This window comes from Chroicocephalus ridibundus, chromosome 2, assembly GCF_963924245.1.
Source record: "Chroicocephalus ridibundus chromosome 2, bChrRid1.1, whole genome shotgun sequence".
NCBI lineage: Eukaryota > Metazoa > Chordata > Aves > Charadriiformes > Laridae > Chroicocephalus > Chroicocephalus ridibundus.
The window spans coordinates 116,144,369-116,164,019 of NC_086285.1; the positions used below are offsets into that span (position 1 = coordinate 116,144,369).

At 42.0% G+C, this 19,651-nt stretch overlaps 1 protein-coding gene across 1 annotated transcript in view; it reads right to left on the reverse strand.

Moving 5' to 3' along the window:
* The window catches only part of EMILIN2 (elastin microfibril interfacer 2), a 37,259-nt gene that overhangs the window by 4,739 nt on the left and 12,869 nt on the right, over window positions 1-19,651 (reverse strand). The window contains exons 3-7 of the mRNA XM_063326649.1: window positions 18,519-18,694; window positions 13,676-15,610; window positions 7,277-7,609; window positions 6,664-6,702; window positions 225-356 (exon numbers count right to left, since the gene is read on the reverse strand). Coding sequence (XP_063182719.1) covers window positions 225-356; window positions 6,664-6,702; window positions 7,277-7,609; window positions 13,676-15,610; window positions 18,519-18,694 — 2,615 coding nt within the window. The remainder of the gene's footprint in view (window positions 1-224; window positions 357-6,663; window positions 6,703-7,276; window positions 7,610-13,675; window positions 15,611-18,518; window positions 18,695-19,651) is intronic.

A 19,651-nucleotide genomic window follows, 5' to 3' on the forward strand; every position in this document is an offset into this window, starting at 1 on the left:
AGCGGTGACTTGGGCCTCAGTACTGCTGGGCAGTTGTGGAAAACCAGCAGTGGCAAAGAGTGTGCCTGTCCACAACCACGGAGGCTTTTACCCTGGTGTGTCGGGTTTAGAGGGGCTTCTTTTGTTTGTTCAATGCACCAGCAAGGCCTGAGATAGCATCAAACACTGGTAACCCACGCTACTGCCCATCTAGTATCTCTGTGGGTCCATTCTTTGGCCGTTACCTGTACTGGGGTTATAATAGTCCCCGTCATTCACAAGCACTTTGTTAAAGTGAACCACGCCGACGTCGCTAGAGAAAGGCTTCTGTGTGAGCCCAGCAGAAAATGACACCAGAGAGGCTGCAGCAGCAGGTCCTAAAATGGGTAACAACATGAGTCAGAGCCGCATCAGGATGACAGCACAGCCTCTCCCTGTGATGGTTTATAATCCAGTGTCTCTGTTCCTGCACAGACTCCACTTGGACTAACCCTGTCACTTGAGGGATGCCAGAATTAGCAGAATACGTATTGCTGGCCCAGGTCCCAGGTGTCTCACCATGAAATTTATTCAGCACCATAAAATTCCCCCCTGGGCCACGGCCTCTTTTTTTTTTTCCTTTCCCCTTCTAAGGCAAAGGTACTTGTCTTGTAAATGCTGGCAGTGGAAATCCTGACACCCCTCAATTCAACAATGCTTCTGCCACGGACCTTCTTCAGGATTGAGGCTCCCCGTGGACATGTCTGCTCTGCGTCCCTGTCACAATGCAACAGGAGTGATACGGCGTACAGCTCGTGCCAGCTTTCCTCATCACGCTGAGAAGCTGCGCACAGCTTAGATCTCTTACCTTCACTGCTGAAGGGTAGGGAAAACAGCTACAAGAAATAACATTTTGGTATTAAAGCAAAGAGAACCATCACTAGGGCTTTTCTCTCTTGCACTTCTCTTTTCACTCCACAATTTTTTCTTCTTTTCTCAGCAGATCAAACAGACACTTAGGTATTTTATAATGGCTATCTGCTTACTAGCTAAATGCTGCTGTTGGACTAAATACAATTTGGACAATTAAGACAAATTTTTACTTTTTACAGACTGACTTAATGACAAGTCTTTAGTGATCAACCACGTGTTAGTCCCATTTTAGTTCCCTTCCCTCTAAACTTTTCCCCTAAGGCAGGAACACTGCTAGAAGTAGTCAAGTCTTGTTGCTTTGGTCAGCAATTAGGTAAACAACGAACACGCTTAAAGTTGTCCTCAGTTGGTCTTTCTGTTCTAGCCTGTTCAGGTTAGGATCCATGTCATCTCCATGTTGTTTCACCCCTGCTCCTTCTTCTGCCTTCCTTAAAATGTGTGTTTGGTTTTCTCCTTCTCTCAATCTGAGATGCCCACCAGCAACCAAAGTTCAACTCAGATTATATCCCTTAAAAATTGAAGTTAAAAAGTGACAAAACTTCATCTAAAATGTGGATATACAAACGTTCTGCTACATTCTGCTATCCTTTTTTTTTTCTTCCTGAATTACTTGGCATGGGAAGGGTGGGAGGGGAAGGCGAGGGGAAGGCAAGGGGAAGACATGCCTGCAACCTCAGAAATGGCAAATAACTACCTTGGTTTCCCTCAGGGGCTAGTAACCAGCTGCCTCACATATCTTTGGAAATCTCCTTATTCAGTATTTTGTCTCACGCTCAGAAAACAGACAGAAGCCCTTCTTCATTACTCCTACCTGCCAGTGTGCCTGCAGGTGCTCCCGTGAGCTAAGATGAGGTTATTTGAAAGGATCAAAATTAATTGCAGGAAGTCTACTTACTTAGACACCTTCTGTAAAGCCCCACCACCTTAATACCACGCTACTTACAGAAAGCATCCCTTTGTATTCGCAGCTTACCCTGAGACTCCAATCAACTGAAAATGCACCTTCAACTACGTTCTTGTTGGCTCACTTGGAAAGGTTTCTCTACCCTGCAGTCATACTGCATAAACGGCAGAAACTATTTGCTGCCTACCCAGAAACTCTGTCCTCTCCGTTTGCAGCAGCTACAGTTCTGTTCAGGTTGGCATCATCTGGATAAGGAAGCAACTCCTGCCCTGGCTCCCCATGCTTCCTTCAAGATTCTCCTGCTCTAATTGCTAGAATAGTTATTAGAGTTTGCTGCTGAAATTGCTTCAGATCCGCAGCCTAGTTTAACGCATCATCTGAGTTTGTCCAAAGGAGAAATCTTAGAGCCCTCTAAATATCCTCTGCATCAGTTTAGTGGGCAATATAAGGAGACGCAGGAAAGCTGCAACATCTCTATGCTCTCTTACCCTCCTCCCTGCTTCCAGCTGGAATTGTGCCTGTTTGAAGCTTTCACAAGTCCTACCGACAGCTCTCAGCAGGGCTTCTGCAGAACCTTACAGAGAGGTGAACCACCTTCTCTTACGTGTCCCCACTCGCAAACACGCTTCTTCATGCAAAGACCAAAGTTCAGCTTCTCTAGGCAAGGTCCAGGCTTGGAAACTGCTTTCACTTAAGCAGTCAGCGTTGTGGAATTATAAAAATCAGGAAGAAATTTTAAAGCATTTAAAAGCTGGGAACCACATGCACAGCTCTGATGAAGAAACTGCTAGGCAGACAAAAAGTTTCACAAAAGATTCAACCACAGTTTTAAAGCTTCTGGGGGAGGAAAAAACTCTTTGACTTCAGTATTCAAGGTTTCACTTGAGATATATATATACACACACACATAAGCAGGATCAGGTATGTGTACTAATGGCAATCTAAGCTAGTATAATGCGTTCTGGGGAGACCACAGAAGATACATGGGTGGCCTTTGTTCAGTTACATCTACTTCCACCCATCTGCTAGTTGTATTTCGGTTCTCCACCTCCCTTTTGACTTCCCAGCACAGTTCATGCCTCCCACAGAGCCCAAGGGCCAGAAGCAGAAAAAGAACAGAAAAATCAAGCAAAACAAAACAATGTCAACATTTGCCATCAAGACGAAAGGAGAAAAAAAAATAACAGCGTGATGGTGCTGCTGACAATTACTCAGCAACTGGAATGAGGACTCTTCAAGAATCTACACAGAAGAGAGAGACCATAAGTATGTAATTTGTTTGTCAGTATGCACTTATGACATGGCAGGAGTAGGGAGGATATGCCAGATTTCCTCTGCTTGGCCAGTACTCCTAAATCTAAATGAGGGTGAAGTGCATAATTTCAGTTAGAGCAAATGGGACAAATACCAGCAGTTTATCACCTCCTTGACTTTTTTTAACTCCTCAGTTTGACCCTAACACATGTCGTTTTCAGGGACATTCCCTCTGCTTATGGTTTGGCCATGCCATAAGTGCCACACTGATTTCCAAACGCCAGTGTTCAACAAAGCTGGGACCATTAGCTCTGCTCTGCTAAGTCACAGTGTTTCTGATGCAGAAGATAACTCACTCGGTGCATTATGAGGACACAGCTGTTTTTCTCCTGAGTTTGTTAGTAACAGTTCTTCCTGTTCTTACAACTGTCGTGGTTTGTCCTCAAACCAGGACAACAACTCTTCCCTTTCACATCGCAGCAAAAGAAGGTTTGCCCTAGTACTTACCTCCTGCTCCTTACACAAATAACCATCTCCTACGCCATCCTTCAGCATGCTTCTGTGAATTGAGCTTGTTCTTTCATGCAAAGAGCAGCAAAACACAACCACTGGTGCAACTGAGGATGATCCTATGTTCTCTACCTCAAAGTCAGCAAAGATGCTTTTCCCCTGTGATGTGCACTAACAAGAATACTGCTCCCTGTCCAATAATCAACAGAAAGAGCTAAACATGCAGCAGAATCCGTCAGAAGCATGGCAGAGTAATTTACGTATTCAGTAAATTCTTCCTTCAAATCAAGGACCACCTACAACATATATCTTGTATCCCAATAAACCTCATGCCTTTAAATTTGAAACATGCCCTACAGGCTAGCTCCCTGAAGTCCCGTGGAGAAAGTGAAGATGGCTGGGTATCAGACAAGTAAGAACAATAAAAAAGCCGAAACCAAAATTAGCCCTTTATCTGCACAGATACATAGAGCAGCGTTGGCACAGTGACACAGTGTTTTGTTTAGAGAGGAGCCACCACGCTCCCTTGGAGCTGCAGGGTTAAGGACAGGAGCAACACTGCATGAAGGGGGAGGGAGCGGAAGGCAATTTGTGCTTTCAGGGCATTTTTTTCACTGTGACCCTCCGTACACTGATCAGAACGTCCAAATCCTCTTCTTGGCTCTGTCCTTGCCTAATTGTGTGACCTGGGATCTTACATGCGTTTTCTCATCAGTTCCCAGACCAGTTCACCAGCCAATTCATTACTTCTGCTCTGCAATTTTCTTTGCTTCAGCAAACAAAAATTCTCGTAACTGTAAAATTGCCATGCTTCAATAGTATTTGGTGCTGATGTTTCTTTAAATAACCACTGGTTCAACTCTTTCTGTATTAAAAGCGATTAGCTGGATGCACTTAAGTCCTGACACTTAACTCAACTTTGTCATAAACTCCTTGTCTGTGAAAATAGAGCAAATATGTAACATTGTGCCTTACGCTCTCTCATTAATACTTCTGAGTCCTTGAAGATATTTACCTACATCGTTACATTGTGAGATGCATGCAAACAGATAGCTAATGAATCTGAAAAACTCCAGAAATACTTTGGTAATTGAAAGTATGCAAATCGTGCCTCAGCATTCAAGAAGAGCACTAAAGTGGGATAGTTTAATCCCAGAGGACGGAGTTGGAACCCTCAACTTCTTCCTGAGCAGTGCTTTTATACAACAAAAGCTATTCAGAAACAGAAATGAAAGGGACTACTCAGATGGCCAGTTTAATAGTACAAGCTTCTTATTTTAGGAATTATAGTACAAGAAGGTCTGATCTTCTTTCAAATTTAAACTTCAGTATCACAAAATGTACTGGGTGAAGACTGGCAAAGACCTCAACTATGGTCCTGCACGAATTAGATATTAAGGACTCCTTGATGCCTTATGTAAACATTAAGTTCCTCTTCCAATAAGCCAAAAATCTTCCCTTCCCCAGCTGTTAATTTCTACAACACTATTAACTGCTGTATTCTGCCCCAGAACGCTCTTTCTTTGTTGTTTATAAGCAGACATTGGTGATTAGGGACAGTGGATGTAAATGCTCTAACTCCACAGAAGTCTAACAGCTATTTGCACCATCCTTCCCCCTCTGTTTTCTATGACTGTACCTTGCCATTGGGCTCTGCAAGGCATTTGGGGGGAAGTTACAGGGCCGATCAGCAGGTGTATCTTATATTTAGATAGGTCTTCAGGGGCACGGACCAGGAAAAGGAACTCCTTGGTCCAGCCCACCTCTCTCTGGGTCCCAGGATGATAACGTTTCTTTGCAACATGTTCCACCAAGCAGCAACAGGCGCGCTGCCTGCTACGCCCTGCCTTTTCAATACTTTTAACATACACCTACCGTTTCACACGGTTTTAGCATAAATTTATTAAAATACTGCTGTCTATAAACAGCAATAGGCTGTACAAAATGGAAGAAACCCCCCAGGAAATCCATTTATCACAGAAATCTAGACATCTATGTTGGCTTTGCTGGCATCAAGGTAAACAAACATTTCCTTACTTCTCATCCTCTTCCAGAAGCCTTATCTACTGCTGCTTGTTCTTACCACCACAATCCTCAAATGCAAAAAGACTGCTTTAAGGCTATGACAGATTTTTAATTATAAAGTATAAATACCAGAATTACAGTTTGATCTCTTTACAACTCTTTTTGTCAGTCCCCAGACCAGCCTTCAGGATGTTTATCTGTGATTTTGTTAGGGCCATCAAACTAAGTCCCAAGGGCAGGATTTTGGACGCCATAAAGCCCTAATGTTTTATTTTCATCTATTTTTCATGTTTCCTCAACAAATTTAGATTAAATCATTCTTCCTGAAGAGGGTGTGGGAATATTCGCTTTGATCCCGAATACTAATCCCCAGGGTTTGATAATATCTTGAGTATGAAGCTGTAGGGCTGGCAGCACCCAATCGATGTATTTATTGAGGCCGACTAGCCTGTCTCACACAAGGTTTATACCTGTTTATCATACAAATCCATAAATGAACTGTTATATTAAAAATTATAAATAATAAAAAATCCCCTACCAAACCAAGAAAACTGCATTTTGAATCTTTTGAATCCGTGGTTGTCAGTGGGAGCGCTCCTGCTTTCACTGAAGTCAGGAACAGGAGCCCTCGTGACTCTAACAAAGGCCAGGAACACCTCCACAAGGAGGACAAGCTCAGGCACTAGCTCACATACTAACAGTGCTTCAAGATACTAGTCTTGGCCTTACTCATATCTTATTAAGGTAATCAGAAAGAAATATACTTCTTTTCACTTAAAAAAAAGTTCAGTACTGACACTTGCTAGGAAATAGAAACCCTTTGTGTTTAAAAAAAATCAACGAAGTAACAGTAACAAAAAATTAATTAGTTTTCAAAACCTAAAAAACCTCCTATTTTCCTCCACATGAAGGATGTGAATTAATTTGTAATGCTTAGGTACAGCAAAAATCTGTCAGATTTTCCTCAATGCTAAACTTAAATACTAAAAATCAACACTTTCTCTCAACCGTGACTTTCCAGGGACTGAAATAAAGATTGAGTACCTCCGTAAAGAATTTCTAGGAAACAACTGCCTTACCTTGTGAGTCTGTGGTAGGAGGAGATAACTTTGGATATCCTACAAAAGAAAAGTAGTATGTGTGACACAGTACATAATAGAGTCCTTTATGACAAAGTATCACTGCAGTCTTCTAAAAAGCATTCTTTGTTACTGAACAGCAACTTACCAAAATAGCTACCGAATAGCAACTCGTATGAAACGTTCAATTATTGTTAAACTGGGGTGGTCGTGGCAAAGAAAACCAAATTCTTATTGTAACGTACTAAATCCACTGGCAAGCACTATGGCAAGAAAAAAGTAAGTTTCCCTAGTGGCAAAGACTGATGTAGTTACCAAGGATTTTACATCAGCCCTGTTGACCTCATGCTTTGTGCAGCCTTGGCAAAGGCAACAAAACTGGCACTGAAGTAGTTTCCCCTACTTCTGCAGCCAGCTGGAGGCTGCAAAGGCCCACTCACAGATCACCTCTGCCGTAAGTCCATTCCCAACGCAATAGCTATAACGGGCACCCACGAAAGGCTGAAAGGTGGTTGCTGAAGCGTAACAGATCTCAATGTCACCCCTCTAGCAAGACCTGGCATGTCCATTGCACTTAGACGGGAGTAATTCACCATTAGTTTGGTTCTCTCACCTGGGGCTCCAGCATACCCTTCAGCAATGGGCATGGTACTTTGACCAGCCTGACCATCCGCACTTCTGAGCCGCCCTCTCCCTGACATTAGAACAGTGCCAGGAGGCCCTGCCTCTCCAGTCTCCAAGATGATCCCGGTTGTTCCAGGCAGAAACGGCACAACTCCTGACCCTGGCAGCGCTGGGCGCAGAGGAGGTCTCGGCTGCGGTGGCTGGAGGGGAGTCCTCTGTCGCGGGGGTTGTATCCTTGGCCTTGATGGCAGCAGGGATATGCCAGGCTGGGGCTGCAGGGGTGGTCTTGGTGGCAACGGCTGCCGTGGTACTTCTGATCGCCCTTTGAAATGATAAAAGAAAAGGAAAGATACAGAATTATTCACCCAAAATAGTATATAAAATATGCATATTTTTGTAAAAAACCTTTAAAATAAAACAGGACTCAATTTGAGGCCACCCATCCCCTCAGACCCAAGACTGCACTGGCAAAACTCTGTTCCACTCCTGCAGTACTACAGATTCCCCTCTTTCCTGTGACGCAAGGAAAGGAATGAAGACAGCCTGGAGATGGGACAAGCAGCAGTCAAATAACCCGTGAACACTCACCCGCTAGTCCTGCTTTGACTTTCTGCACCCAGCGGGCTGTCTATCACACCTATTCCCACCCGTTCCTTCACCTCCATCGTGTCCTCTCTCTCTACCTTCATTTCAGTTCTCCTGAACCCCTTACCGCCCACCGCTCCTACTTTCAACTCTGCGTTCACACAACACCTAGCACAAGGCTGACCCTTTAGCAGTACCATAAAGAAAAGTATGCATAGCAAAAAACCTGAGTAAATGTACACCGACTCACAGATTATTTTTTTCCCTACTTTGAAAAGCAATGAACTTAAAATTCCTAGTATTCTCATTACTAATATTTTCTGACAAAGAAGGCAGAAGCCTAGGATATAATCTACCAGAAAAACCTTTATTGTTTGAAGAAAAGAGATACCCATTAAAAGACTTTTCCAGTAGGGCAGCCAACACATACGACATCGGGGTTGAACAGTGCTGACATGGTTACATTTGTGTATCTGGTCCAGTTCTAAGCCCTTTAAAGGATTTACAGCTTATTCCTAAAAATGAAGTCCTAGATGACAAGAATGAACGTGAATTACATCTACATTAAGAACGTGAATTCACAGCTGCGTAGATTTCAGCAAAGGCAATGACAGCTTTTACACAGAATAACCAGAGTTTCACTCTAAATTCATCATTAGCATTGGTTATTTTGGTTGCATTTTGAGACTAAAGCATGGCTTTAGGTGCAGGGATGGGAGTGAGTTTCTGGGGAAATGGACAAACATCCCCTTGCAAATTTATCTGATGCAAGTCATCGCACCAGAGATGCTTGCCATGGTCCACAGTGGAGACCACTGCTCTGAGGTCTCAGGGGTGAGAATGAAGAGCACTTCAATTCATCACAGTCTAAAATCAGCCTGGGTAAATTCATCAGTGGCTAGGGCTACACCGAATGGCTATGCCTAGAGGCAGACATGGTGTGAGGCTTACCCTGGCTCTGCTGCACAGCTGGGGACCCCCAGGAGGGCCTTACGCTGAGCCTTTGGGCTAGAGAGCTTACAACCAAGTCATGCAGGTATTGTCTGCGACGCACGGCTGGGGTCCAGACGGTGTTGCTGGCAACCCACGTGCTGTTTCGTGACTACTTGACACCTGCACTTTACTCTTGTGAATCTCGTTTCTTGTTTTCAGTCTCATAAAAAGTCCACATAAGCCTTCCAGAACACCAAGAGGCTGTCTGAAGTCATAGTCTTGCACCACCTGCATTCATGTGCTAGGCACGCCTGCTAGAAAAAAAGTGTTCCTCAGCTTTGCTGGCTGACTTTAACTCTCATGAGAATCAAAAGTTGTATAAGCAATGCACCACTGAAGCTCACTCGGTAACGCTATCCACAAGGCACAGGACCAAGGAGTGAAATTTTCACTTTATACAGATGAAAATTATCTTTGTAACAATCCCAGGATTAAAAAAAAAATCTTATAAAAATTTTCAAAAAAAGGCTTAAAGTATCAAAGTGAACTGTTTAACAGAGTTGTTAACTTAGCGAGACATCTTCTGTCCACAGTGGCAAAGGTTTAGACCTTCAACTAAGATCTTCAGATTAACCTCATTTAAAACACAAATTGGCAAAATACGTTATCTTGGGATGCACGTACTTGTCATTTCTCTAGTCAATTGAGCTGAGCTTTATTAAGACAACAACTTGAGCTGACAGAGTGAAAGTGAATATATTTCTCTGCTTACTTTTCTAAACCTTTAAAAAACAATCAACAGCTCAAATCCTCAAATCCCGTGTCCTGTGCAAACTGCTTCCTTGCATGCAACATCAATATTCAGAATTGTCCAACTACATCTCCATAAAGTCAAATCCAAAATTACCTGCCTAAAGCTCAACTTGAAGTGCCAGTAATCAGAGATGTGTGGTTTGAGAGGGATCTGGTCTGCCATCTTTGCCGACCTTTTTGGCCTCTTCTACTGAGATGCATCATAGCAAAAGAAAGCACCAATAAATCACTAAACAAGGTGATAACGCTGGAGCCACCCTATCCTGATGCCAAATTCCGTAACACGTGTTTTCAATTCACAAGGCAACGAGAAAATGAACCCCCAACGAAGGCTGGGGTGAATCTAGCTGGACCTGCTTAAGCTTTGCTGAGCAGTGGACAAGCCAGAAATCTTCCCCATCATCTTCCCATCTACCAGGGAAGGCAAAGAGCAGAGCTGAGATCATTCTACAGCTGAGAACAGTAACACTGCACTCAGCAGCGGCGTCCTTGCTGCTCTGGTTGTCATCACTGGTGTAAGTGACAACTCGGTTACCATGTCAGGCAACAGCTTCTGCTCTCAGGTGCCCATCCGCAACTGAAACAGAAGGAGAGGTTTCCCTCCTCAGTTGAAAATAAGAATGCTTTTGTACCCCTCCTCCTTAAAAGTGTTTTGGTTTTTTTTGTTGTTTTTTTGTTGTTTTTTTTTTTTCCCCAGTTTATTCAACTAGGCAGCTTTAACCTGCAATTTACTTCACTGAAGGAGGAATGACTTGCTGAGAAGGAAGACAAGCAGGGACCTGGATGCACGAAGCAGGTGCATCTTTGGGGTGCGTCTGTTTCTAGTATTGTTCTGCCCTGATCACGCTCTCCTCAGCCCCCAAAACACACAGAAACAAAGTGAGTAAAGGAATATATGACTGCACTCACAAGAAGCCAAAAAAGACCTGACTTGAATTTTCCTATATAGACACCAAAGGGATTTGACAATTAAGTTACATTTTGCACAAGCTCATAGGGATCCTAGAGGAATCGACTATATGACTCTCTCTTATTTGTGCTACAACACTAAGATTTTATGTTGCCTTTTATCGATGCAGTGATGTAGAGCATACATTTGGTTTCTTAGACAGTAACTTCAGCAGACAACATTTAACTGTTGCTTTCGAAACCCTGCTACAGAGACAATTACAAGAGGAATTGCAGTTCAGGTCAAGTAACCGTAACCAAAGCAAACTGCACTCCCAGCGCGGTATCTGGCTGCAAGACCACACTTCTGACTCCTGGAAAACTTCATGAATCTGTATGAATAGGCAGTAAGTTAAAAGCAATCACTAACTTCAAGATTGCTTTCAATTTCGTGCCATTTGAAGAGCACACGTTCCTGCAGAGATGCACAGGGTGCAATGAGAACAACAAATTACCCTACCAGATGTGGAGGTGGGGGCAATCACCATTTAAGGTGGACAAAGAGCTGCTGGATTACATTACCTTGGGAAGCACATTGTCCCCCATGAGCTCAGAGCAGACCACCGCCTGCCCTCGCCACCGCCTTGTGTATGGGAATGGCAGGACGTCATGCTATCTTCACCAGAAAACATAACAACTAAAATACGGGTCCAGTTTCTGGGTCTGTATCTGACGTATAGTAATTCACTAACGTGGCTTGTTAGTTTGGACGGAGGCACTTCAAACCCCCTAATAAAAAATTTGGAAGAAAACACAGCCATATTCCTAAGATCAGAGTCATTTCACTTTGCTCAGGTTTACAGTGTGCTGTGCTTACACTGCTTGATAAGATTTTATGTTGTTTTTCTTGCAACGTATCCTTGCCTTACTGCCCTCAACAACTGTTATTAGTAACAAATTTGTTTCTGTTTTGGCCTTTCCAAAGTCAAATGACATCATTTGAATACTACGATATGCTGGCAAATAGTGCATAAGAAACGCAACACCGATCTACAGCCAGGACTGAAAATCGTCTTTTCAAATGATGTTGGTATCAGAGACGATGCTGTAGATCAGGGACGTAAAAACAGTTAAAGCCATACGCAATTCACGTTAACAGGGTTCCCAAACTACTTCCAAAAAAGGCTCTTTTGCCAAAATCTTCCTGCAACTCCAGCCATCAAAACTTACTTGGACTGCTGTGCCAGACAGTGTTATTGTAATTGGAAACATTTGGGGATTGACGTGTGTGCTTCACGAATCCTTTGGGGGCCAGAGGCACCCCACGGCAGGGAGGGATGCTCAGAGGGCCTGCACCCCGGCAGCTGCAGCAGCGTCCTTCCACGGACCTTTGTCACCCGATGGTGGATGAAGAGCTCTGCCCCGGAACGGCGTTATGCTATGGAAACCCGGGCGCACTGAGGTTTTTAATGCTTTACAACATTGTAAAAGGGGCGGATAAATACAACTCATGAGGCCACTCGAACACCTGCTTTAAATAGCAGGAGGAAGATTACTGTGTGTATCTTGGACCTTTCCCCATTGTTGGTCCCTAGTGAAAATTTATTTTTGGCAAGATGGATGAGAAATAGGATTACATAGATACATCATCCTGCATTTTAATGGGGACTGGGTCTGCTTTCGCAAGATCTAGGGACGAAGGTCCTAACCCTACTGAATTTAAGTCAAGATTTCACCAAAAGAAATATCTGAGAATTACAGACCCCCTGCTTTATCCTTCACTTTTTCCTTTAAAGGAAGACAAAGGTATTGTTTTTTAATTTCGCACAAGAACGTCTCACCTGCAGTATTTGTGTCAAATACTGCAATACATTTGGTTTTAAACAACTAAACACTCAGAACAAACACACTTATCACAGGCTTTCAAGTCTCCGGCTTGGAGTAAGAAGGATACTCTTCCCTGCAGGAATTACTTTCAGACCTTTAATGAAGCACAACTTGTCTATTCAAGCAAAAGCGCTCACAGTCCTGCATCTTATCTCCCCCAGCCACCACCAGCTGCAACAGCCCAGGGGCTTCTCCCTCAGCACCACTTCTTCTGGTTTAGGGCCAGTCACAGAAACCAGCCTCTTATTTATCTCGCACGTGCACAGAATTAAAACCAGAAGCATCAAACAACTTAAGAGTGCAGTTTCAAACCAGTCTCCAATTCCTATGGTTTTGCATCATGCTACCAGAAACAGGAACTCAGCTTCCTTCTGTAAACTTTGTCTCTCTCAGAAAAACAACCCATTGCTGAAATTTGGAGCAAGAACCGCAGAGGGAACTGAGTGGCATTTGGCAAGGTCTCTAAACCTTCAGGGCACGGTTTACCAACATGCTGAGGTTACCATTTCATAGCATTTTGAGCCAAAGGGAATGTGCCTCTGCTTCTCAGCCACTTAAATGCAAACTTTAAACCACCTAGAAGTAGATTTGAACTCACACGCTGGGCTACCAACAGAAGTGGCTGAGGTGTGAAAACATTGCCAGCTGGGGTGTGCACCTATTGCCAACTTGCCAACTACGTTGTGGGAACACAAACTTCTGGGAGAGCTATGAAGCAGAGGTCTTGTATTGCCACACCAACATATGCCAGAGCTTGTTTGCGAAAGTCCTAAATCAAAGAGTTGGTGCTGAATTATAATCATGAGCTCAGGCTAAGAACAAAACTTACAGGGAATCTTTTTTATCATAAATTTGAATTCCTTTGACCTCATTTTTCTCCATTTACTTTTCAGTTTCCCCTGAGGAATCAAGAATAATCTCACACAACAAAACAAAAAAATCAAATCAAATGAACTGTAATAAGACCCACTGATAATTATTACTCAGTATCCAAAAATACTAGTTTTCCCACTGTCTTTATTCTGGCTCAACATAAACCTGACAGCGTGTAAGACTTTTTTTGGGGGGCGGAGGGGGGGGAAGTGAGTGCTTTTAAAAGCACTCAAAGTCCTCTATGGTGTTCTAGAGCAAAAGCCAAAGTTAGAGTCACTGTAAAAACAAAGTAGAAATTGTGTAATACTAAATTTTTCCTCCCTTAATTCCTTTATAAATGATTCAGAAAAGAAAGCCAGCTGAAAATCAAACAAAAAAAAAGGCATTTAAAAAGCAAAAAACCACTTACTTGTGTCAGACTGAGATTTCAGCATGCCTTCAATGTCCGTGGTGATTTTGGAGACTTGACTATAAAACTGTTGGACAGAATTTTTGAGGCCAGAAATATCAGTGGAATGAGATGCTATAGTTCCATTAATTTCACGGACGCAGTTCCATAAGCTGCTTATGTGCTTATTCAGACCTTCTTTTATCTTGTCCAAACTACCTGAGACAGAGTCCAGCTTGCCACAAACTTTTTCAACACGCGACACTCTGCTCTCAACATCCGAAACACCCTCCTGGATACCTTGGGTCTTTTCTTTGCACTTGCTAAGATCATTCAGGATATGGTCATTCAATTGTTCTAGTCTCTCTTTCACTTCCCCACAGCAATGATCACTGGGATGAGCAGTTTGATTCGCAAATGTCCTCTGCATTTGATCGATTTTTCGGAAGACACCTCGTTGTGTTTTTCTACAGGTAGAATTGACACCCAGAAGCTGCTCCTTGCAGCTACTCAAGCCATCTTGAAGATTCTTCACATCTTTATCCATGACATTTAGACTGTACCGGAACACACGTACATCTCTCTGCATTTTCTGGATGTCACGTTGGTTACCCTTAATTAAGTTGAGTTTCTCATTGAGAGAGCTATTTAGAGACTGCAGGAGAACAGAGTTGTTCTCTGTTTTCGAAAGCAAGTGATTGTATTTGTTGTTACAATTTTCTAGCTCTTTCTGAAGGTCCTCTGTACCTTGTGGTGCAGACTGACATTTCTGCCCACAGAGGTGTTCAAGTGACAGTAGTTTGTTCTTCATGAAATTCATCTCAGCTGTAAATTGCTCATTTGCAAATCCTGCGTCACCGGGCAAGATGGGCCCAGGATTAATATACATTCCATCTGGGTCTGTGGTATTAGCAATCTCTAAAATAGTGCCACCTAGCCTATCTTCTAGGGCCCGTAGTTTTTGGTCAAACAAGTCTCTCAATTCATCTACCTCAGCAGCAATAGCACTGCGGAGAGTTTCCTCAACATAAAAGCAATGTTCTTCAGCATTTCGTTCCGTAATGTTCATCCTCGCATCTAGTTCCTCCAACCTCTCACCGAACATGTCTTCCAGATCTGGAGTCGACAATCGGCTGATTTCATTATCTATTCTAACGTTCAAGATCCTGTGTGCTTCCACAACTCTGTCAATCTTCTTATCTAAATCTTTTATCTGTTGGTCAAAGTAATTTCTCTCGCCCTCCTTGCAACAACTGGACTTGTTTGATGGAATCTGAGTTCGGAGAGTATTTATTTCTTTCCTCAAGTCATTCTCTTTTCCTTTTATAACATCAATTATTCCTGAACAGTTATTGTCGTTGTCATCACACTGCTGCTGGATATCCTGTAGTTTGTATTCACAGGAGTTCTTCAGATCTGCCATTTTCTTTTCAAATCCTTCCAGTATTTCCTGTCTGAGGGACTCAAATTTTGAGTCTATATACTCCTGATATATATTGTCACTGGGCATTGTTATTGTAGGTCCCTGTGCTGCCTCCTGCAGTTGTTTTAATTGTCCCTCATAGCCTTTTACTTTTCCATTCAGTTCCTCCAGCTTGTCATTCCTCATCTTCAAGGCTTCTTTGACCTCAGCTAGCTCAGACTTTATATCTTCCATTTCAAAATCAATAAAAGGGTCTTTTTGATCTTTATTGCTGAGGAGTCCAGGCAGATGAATACTGTCTGTTTCACCACCAACCGCACTATCAGGCTCTGGGCGGTCATAAAGGTTGTTCAGCCAAGTGACCAACATCTTACTAGCATCTTCTTGGACAGTTAACTTCAGGTTTTCATTCACGCCTGCCACAGAGGACTGAAGTTCAAGCACTGATCGTGTAAGTCTAAACAATTCATCCTCAAGAAACTGCATTTTCTTCTCATATGGTGGAGGTTCCGGCTCTTCTGTTGGTTCTGCATCTGTTTCATGGAAATAACAAAGTCTGGATGTAAATATTCCCAGTGGTATCTGTTTTAATCAGTGGAGGCTAATTTTACTTCTCTTGAAAGCCAAATAGTGTTTTAAAATGCATAATGCTTGTTCCCTTTTCTATCCTTGCTTTCAGTAGTTTATAATTAAAACGTTATCAAAACCCTCCAAACTAAAAGTTTTAGCACATTGACCAATTCCTGCCAAGATACTACAATGGCAATGAAGAAATAAATTAGCAAGCAGAACCACCCTTCCTGTTCAGCAATTAATCTAAGCTATAGCATATATAACAGACCATTATAGATCCATATACATCACAACACAATCACCTTAGAGCCACTGCACTTCCAATAACAATAACTTGGGAGGTGCTGCTCCTGAATTCCCTTTGAAAACTTAAGTGGCAATAATTCACGTGCCAAAAGTGGGTTTGTGCTCCAGTACTTTGCTGAACTGGTCTCCAAACTTGATGGGGTTCTGCAAGATATTCCTGTTATCACACTTGCTTCAAAAATACCTAATTATTTGACACATATTTCAGTAGGCAATAAAAATGTGCATAAAAGCACAAGCTTTATGCATCCAAAATTGTTAGATTAAGATAACACCAGCACTAGCCTCTTTGAATGAAAAAAGTAAAAGTAGACTTCTAGCTGCAATCTAGTTTTTACCTAGCACAAATCAATTAATCCATCTGTCATTGGTAGCACCTCATCTGCAGAGCCATGCACAATTCTGGCTGTTCAGTTTGAAGCAAAATTCTACAACTCTAGAAAATCCAGAAGAAAGAAAGGAAGAAAGGGAGGAAGGAAGGAGGGAAGGAAGGAGGGAAGGAAGGAGGGAAGGAAAAACATTATCAAAGGTCAAGAAAGTATAAACTGCAGGAAAAGCCAAAGTAATTTGTTATTTAGGCTAGAGGAAAGGAGAATGAGGATATTCTGAATATATTCAGAAGATATTCTGAAAGATATCTGCAAACTGGTAAGAAGTAAACTGTTGTCCTTATCTCCTACTGATGGTATAGGACAAGAAGAATGGGCTTCAGCTGGAGCAAGTGAAATGCCAGAAGTCACTGTCTACATGAGCAGCAGAATTTCCACCACTGGAGTCTGGACAGACATAGCTGATCCTAACATGGGGGATTGGTAAAAAGGCCCCTTAAGATCCCTTTAGTCCTATTTTCTGGGATTCTAAGCAATAAGGCACAAGTAAGCCAAGATACTGAGTGTGAACCCAAATAATCATCTAACATTAACGAAACTTGCAGCTAGACCACCAATTGGTTTAGTTTAACAAATATTTAATACCACTTTAACGTGTAGATCCACACGATGTGTATGTAGATCCATTGCATGCTCCCATATATACCCCACTGTGCCAAGCATGGGTGGGGTAAACTCTGTAATTACTTCATGTATATTCCTGATTGTGATTTTGCATCGTATCTTTTATGCAATTCATAATCCACAGACCTTTGCACAGTTAAGTCATACTATTACAGACATAAAAAACCCACGCACAATGAAGCTAAGATGCAAAAGTGAAGAAGAAAATAAACTTCTTTAAATACAGCAGAATATAGACACATAAGCTGTTAACATCAGAGTAACTCTTTCAGATGATAAGTAAACAACTAAGGATAAGAAAAGCTCCCTGTCAAATTGTGACCATATTGTGTTGGAGTGGTGTTAACACTTAAATCTTGAGACAAAAGAATTTCATCACTGGTTCCAAGCTATGCATTCTAGATATACAGTGGAGAGCAACACTGAGATAGGGTCTGAAGGACACGCAGTTGGAGTTTTTCTTGGTTTTAAACTGGATTTCAGCTTAAAGACATTACAAAGAAGGTAGGAAGTTACAAATACACTCTGCAAGACTGGTAGGGTGGCCAACTCCTTTAACAATAATAGAAGTATGCACACACAGAGTGTAGCTATAACATACACGGTGGTCTTTCTTTTGCACTGAATTACAGTTCTTCTAGGGTCAGAGCAGAAAAAAAAATCTCTAGACATAAGCAGTGTGCAAGTTAATTAAAGATATCACCATGTTTTATTATCATCTTTTGGAAGTAATATTTTAGGTGGGCTAACAAAATATTTAAAAAGCTAATTTTTAAAGCAGGCACATGATCTATAGGACTGGTTTAAAACCTTATATTCCGTCCCAGTCCATTCCACTACACAAAAACACAAGTGGAAATCTGACTAAGTGCTATACGTGACACTGATCTCTGACGATGTTGGGAAAAAGTCCGTCAGAAGGAAACATCTGTTTATCATTTTTTGTTAATGCAGAAAAGGCGTAATACTTTCAGAAGACATTGTCTTATACAAACAAACATCATTCATTTTTTAAGGTATTTTTTCAGCAACCGAGGCTTATCATTCCCTTACCCTGTAGTATTAAGGCAGGTAATCTAACATGAATCTGTAAAATCTGCACAAGCCCTTGAACAAACAAAACACTGTGAAACTGCCAGAGAGCATTATATATTGTTAAAATTAGTACCTGCTCTTTTTCGTTTTAATAATAGTTCCTCTCAAATATCTCTCTCTTTTTTTTTGGTGAACATTGAAGAAACCACAAAAAACCCCAGCAAATTCTTACCAAAAAAACCCAACCTTAACGCAAAGATTTTCCTGAACCATGAGTAGCCAGCTGGCATTTACGGCCAGTGTTCTACACCCACCTCTGTTATTCTTCAGGAAATTCTCTGTATCAAGACTGCTATTGCCTGGCAATTATTTTCCCACCACAGAGTGTCTTCCATATGGATTTCGTACCTGCCAGTAGTTGAGTTTAATAGAAACCATAACGGTCCTTATACTTAAAAGACAAAACAAAAAAACAGACGTGATCATGCATACGAAAATTCAAACAAAAAGTTACCCAAGCCTTTCTTCACAACAGCTTTTGCTGGTGGTGTAGGACGACGAGCAGCATTTGGCTTTTCTGCTGGGCCTTCTCTGCAGTCTTCCCCTTTGTACCCAGGACAACATCTCCATTCCAGCTCTGTTACTGTCTTATATGCAACTGTGTACCGAGGTCTGAAACTCGTTCGGTATCTGCCAAAACAGAAAGCATTTTAAACGATCCATAACCTAATCTGCTATTTAGATTAAACCTGAAATTTAACTAGGGATTTTAAAAATGAAAATCAATTAATTTCATATATGCTTCATTTTCTCCTTCAAACATCGAATGAACAAATGTTTCTGTCTAGGTTTTAAAGGTACTTGCACACAACACAGTCACACCAGGGAGAGCAAATATGGCCATATGAGCACAGGGATAATGCGCTGTGGGAAGTGAAGGTTCGTCTCATCAGACACTGCTGAGTATAACCGCGACTGCCAGTGTATTACTCTATAAATTCAAAACCTTTTTCCTCTAACTGCTTTTCCTCACAAACCCACAAACAGGGCTGTGCTGGCAGCAACTCTTTTGGACATCAAAAATGTTTCTGTCTGCCTGCTTTGTCCCACTTGTCTTTCCACAGGCTCCACTTAAACCATTCCTTGGAATCTGCGTGTACTGAGCAGTCAAAGGTAGGAGGGATATTCCAGAGAAGGACAAAATGCTGAAAGCATGAGTCAGATAAGGACATGAAAGGAGTCAGATGAAAGGCTATGACCAACAGAGGAATCAACTCTTTCCTACTTCACTGCCCCATTTAAGTTGAAGAGGATCTTGCAAATAAACTTGTGCACACGTTATATACATACAACCTGAAGTTTCCATGATTAATCACTCAAAAGTTAATAAATAGCAAACTGATTCTGGTTGTGCAGCTTTCTTTAACCATAGACTTCTTCCATAACTTTCCTTCAGTTCACATACCGCAAGTTCAACTGCAGTCAGACACTATGGTATCCCACCAGATATCCATAAGCTCTGCCCTTTTATAAAAACTAAATCAATGTATGGTACAGTTCATCTTGGGTTGAGAGATGAGGAAAATAAATAAATCAGGGATTCATCACCTGAGCTCTATAAATCGATATACGTGGAACACATACTGC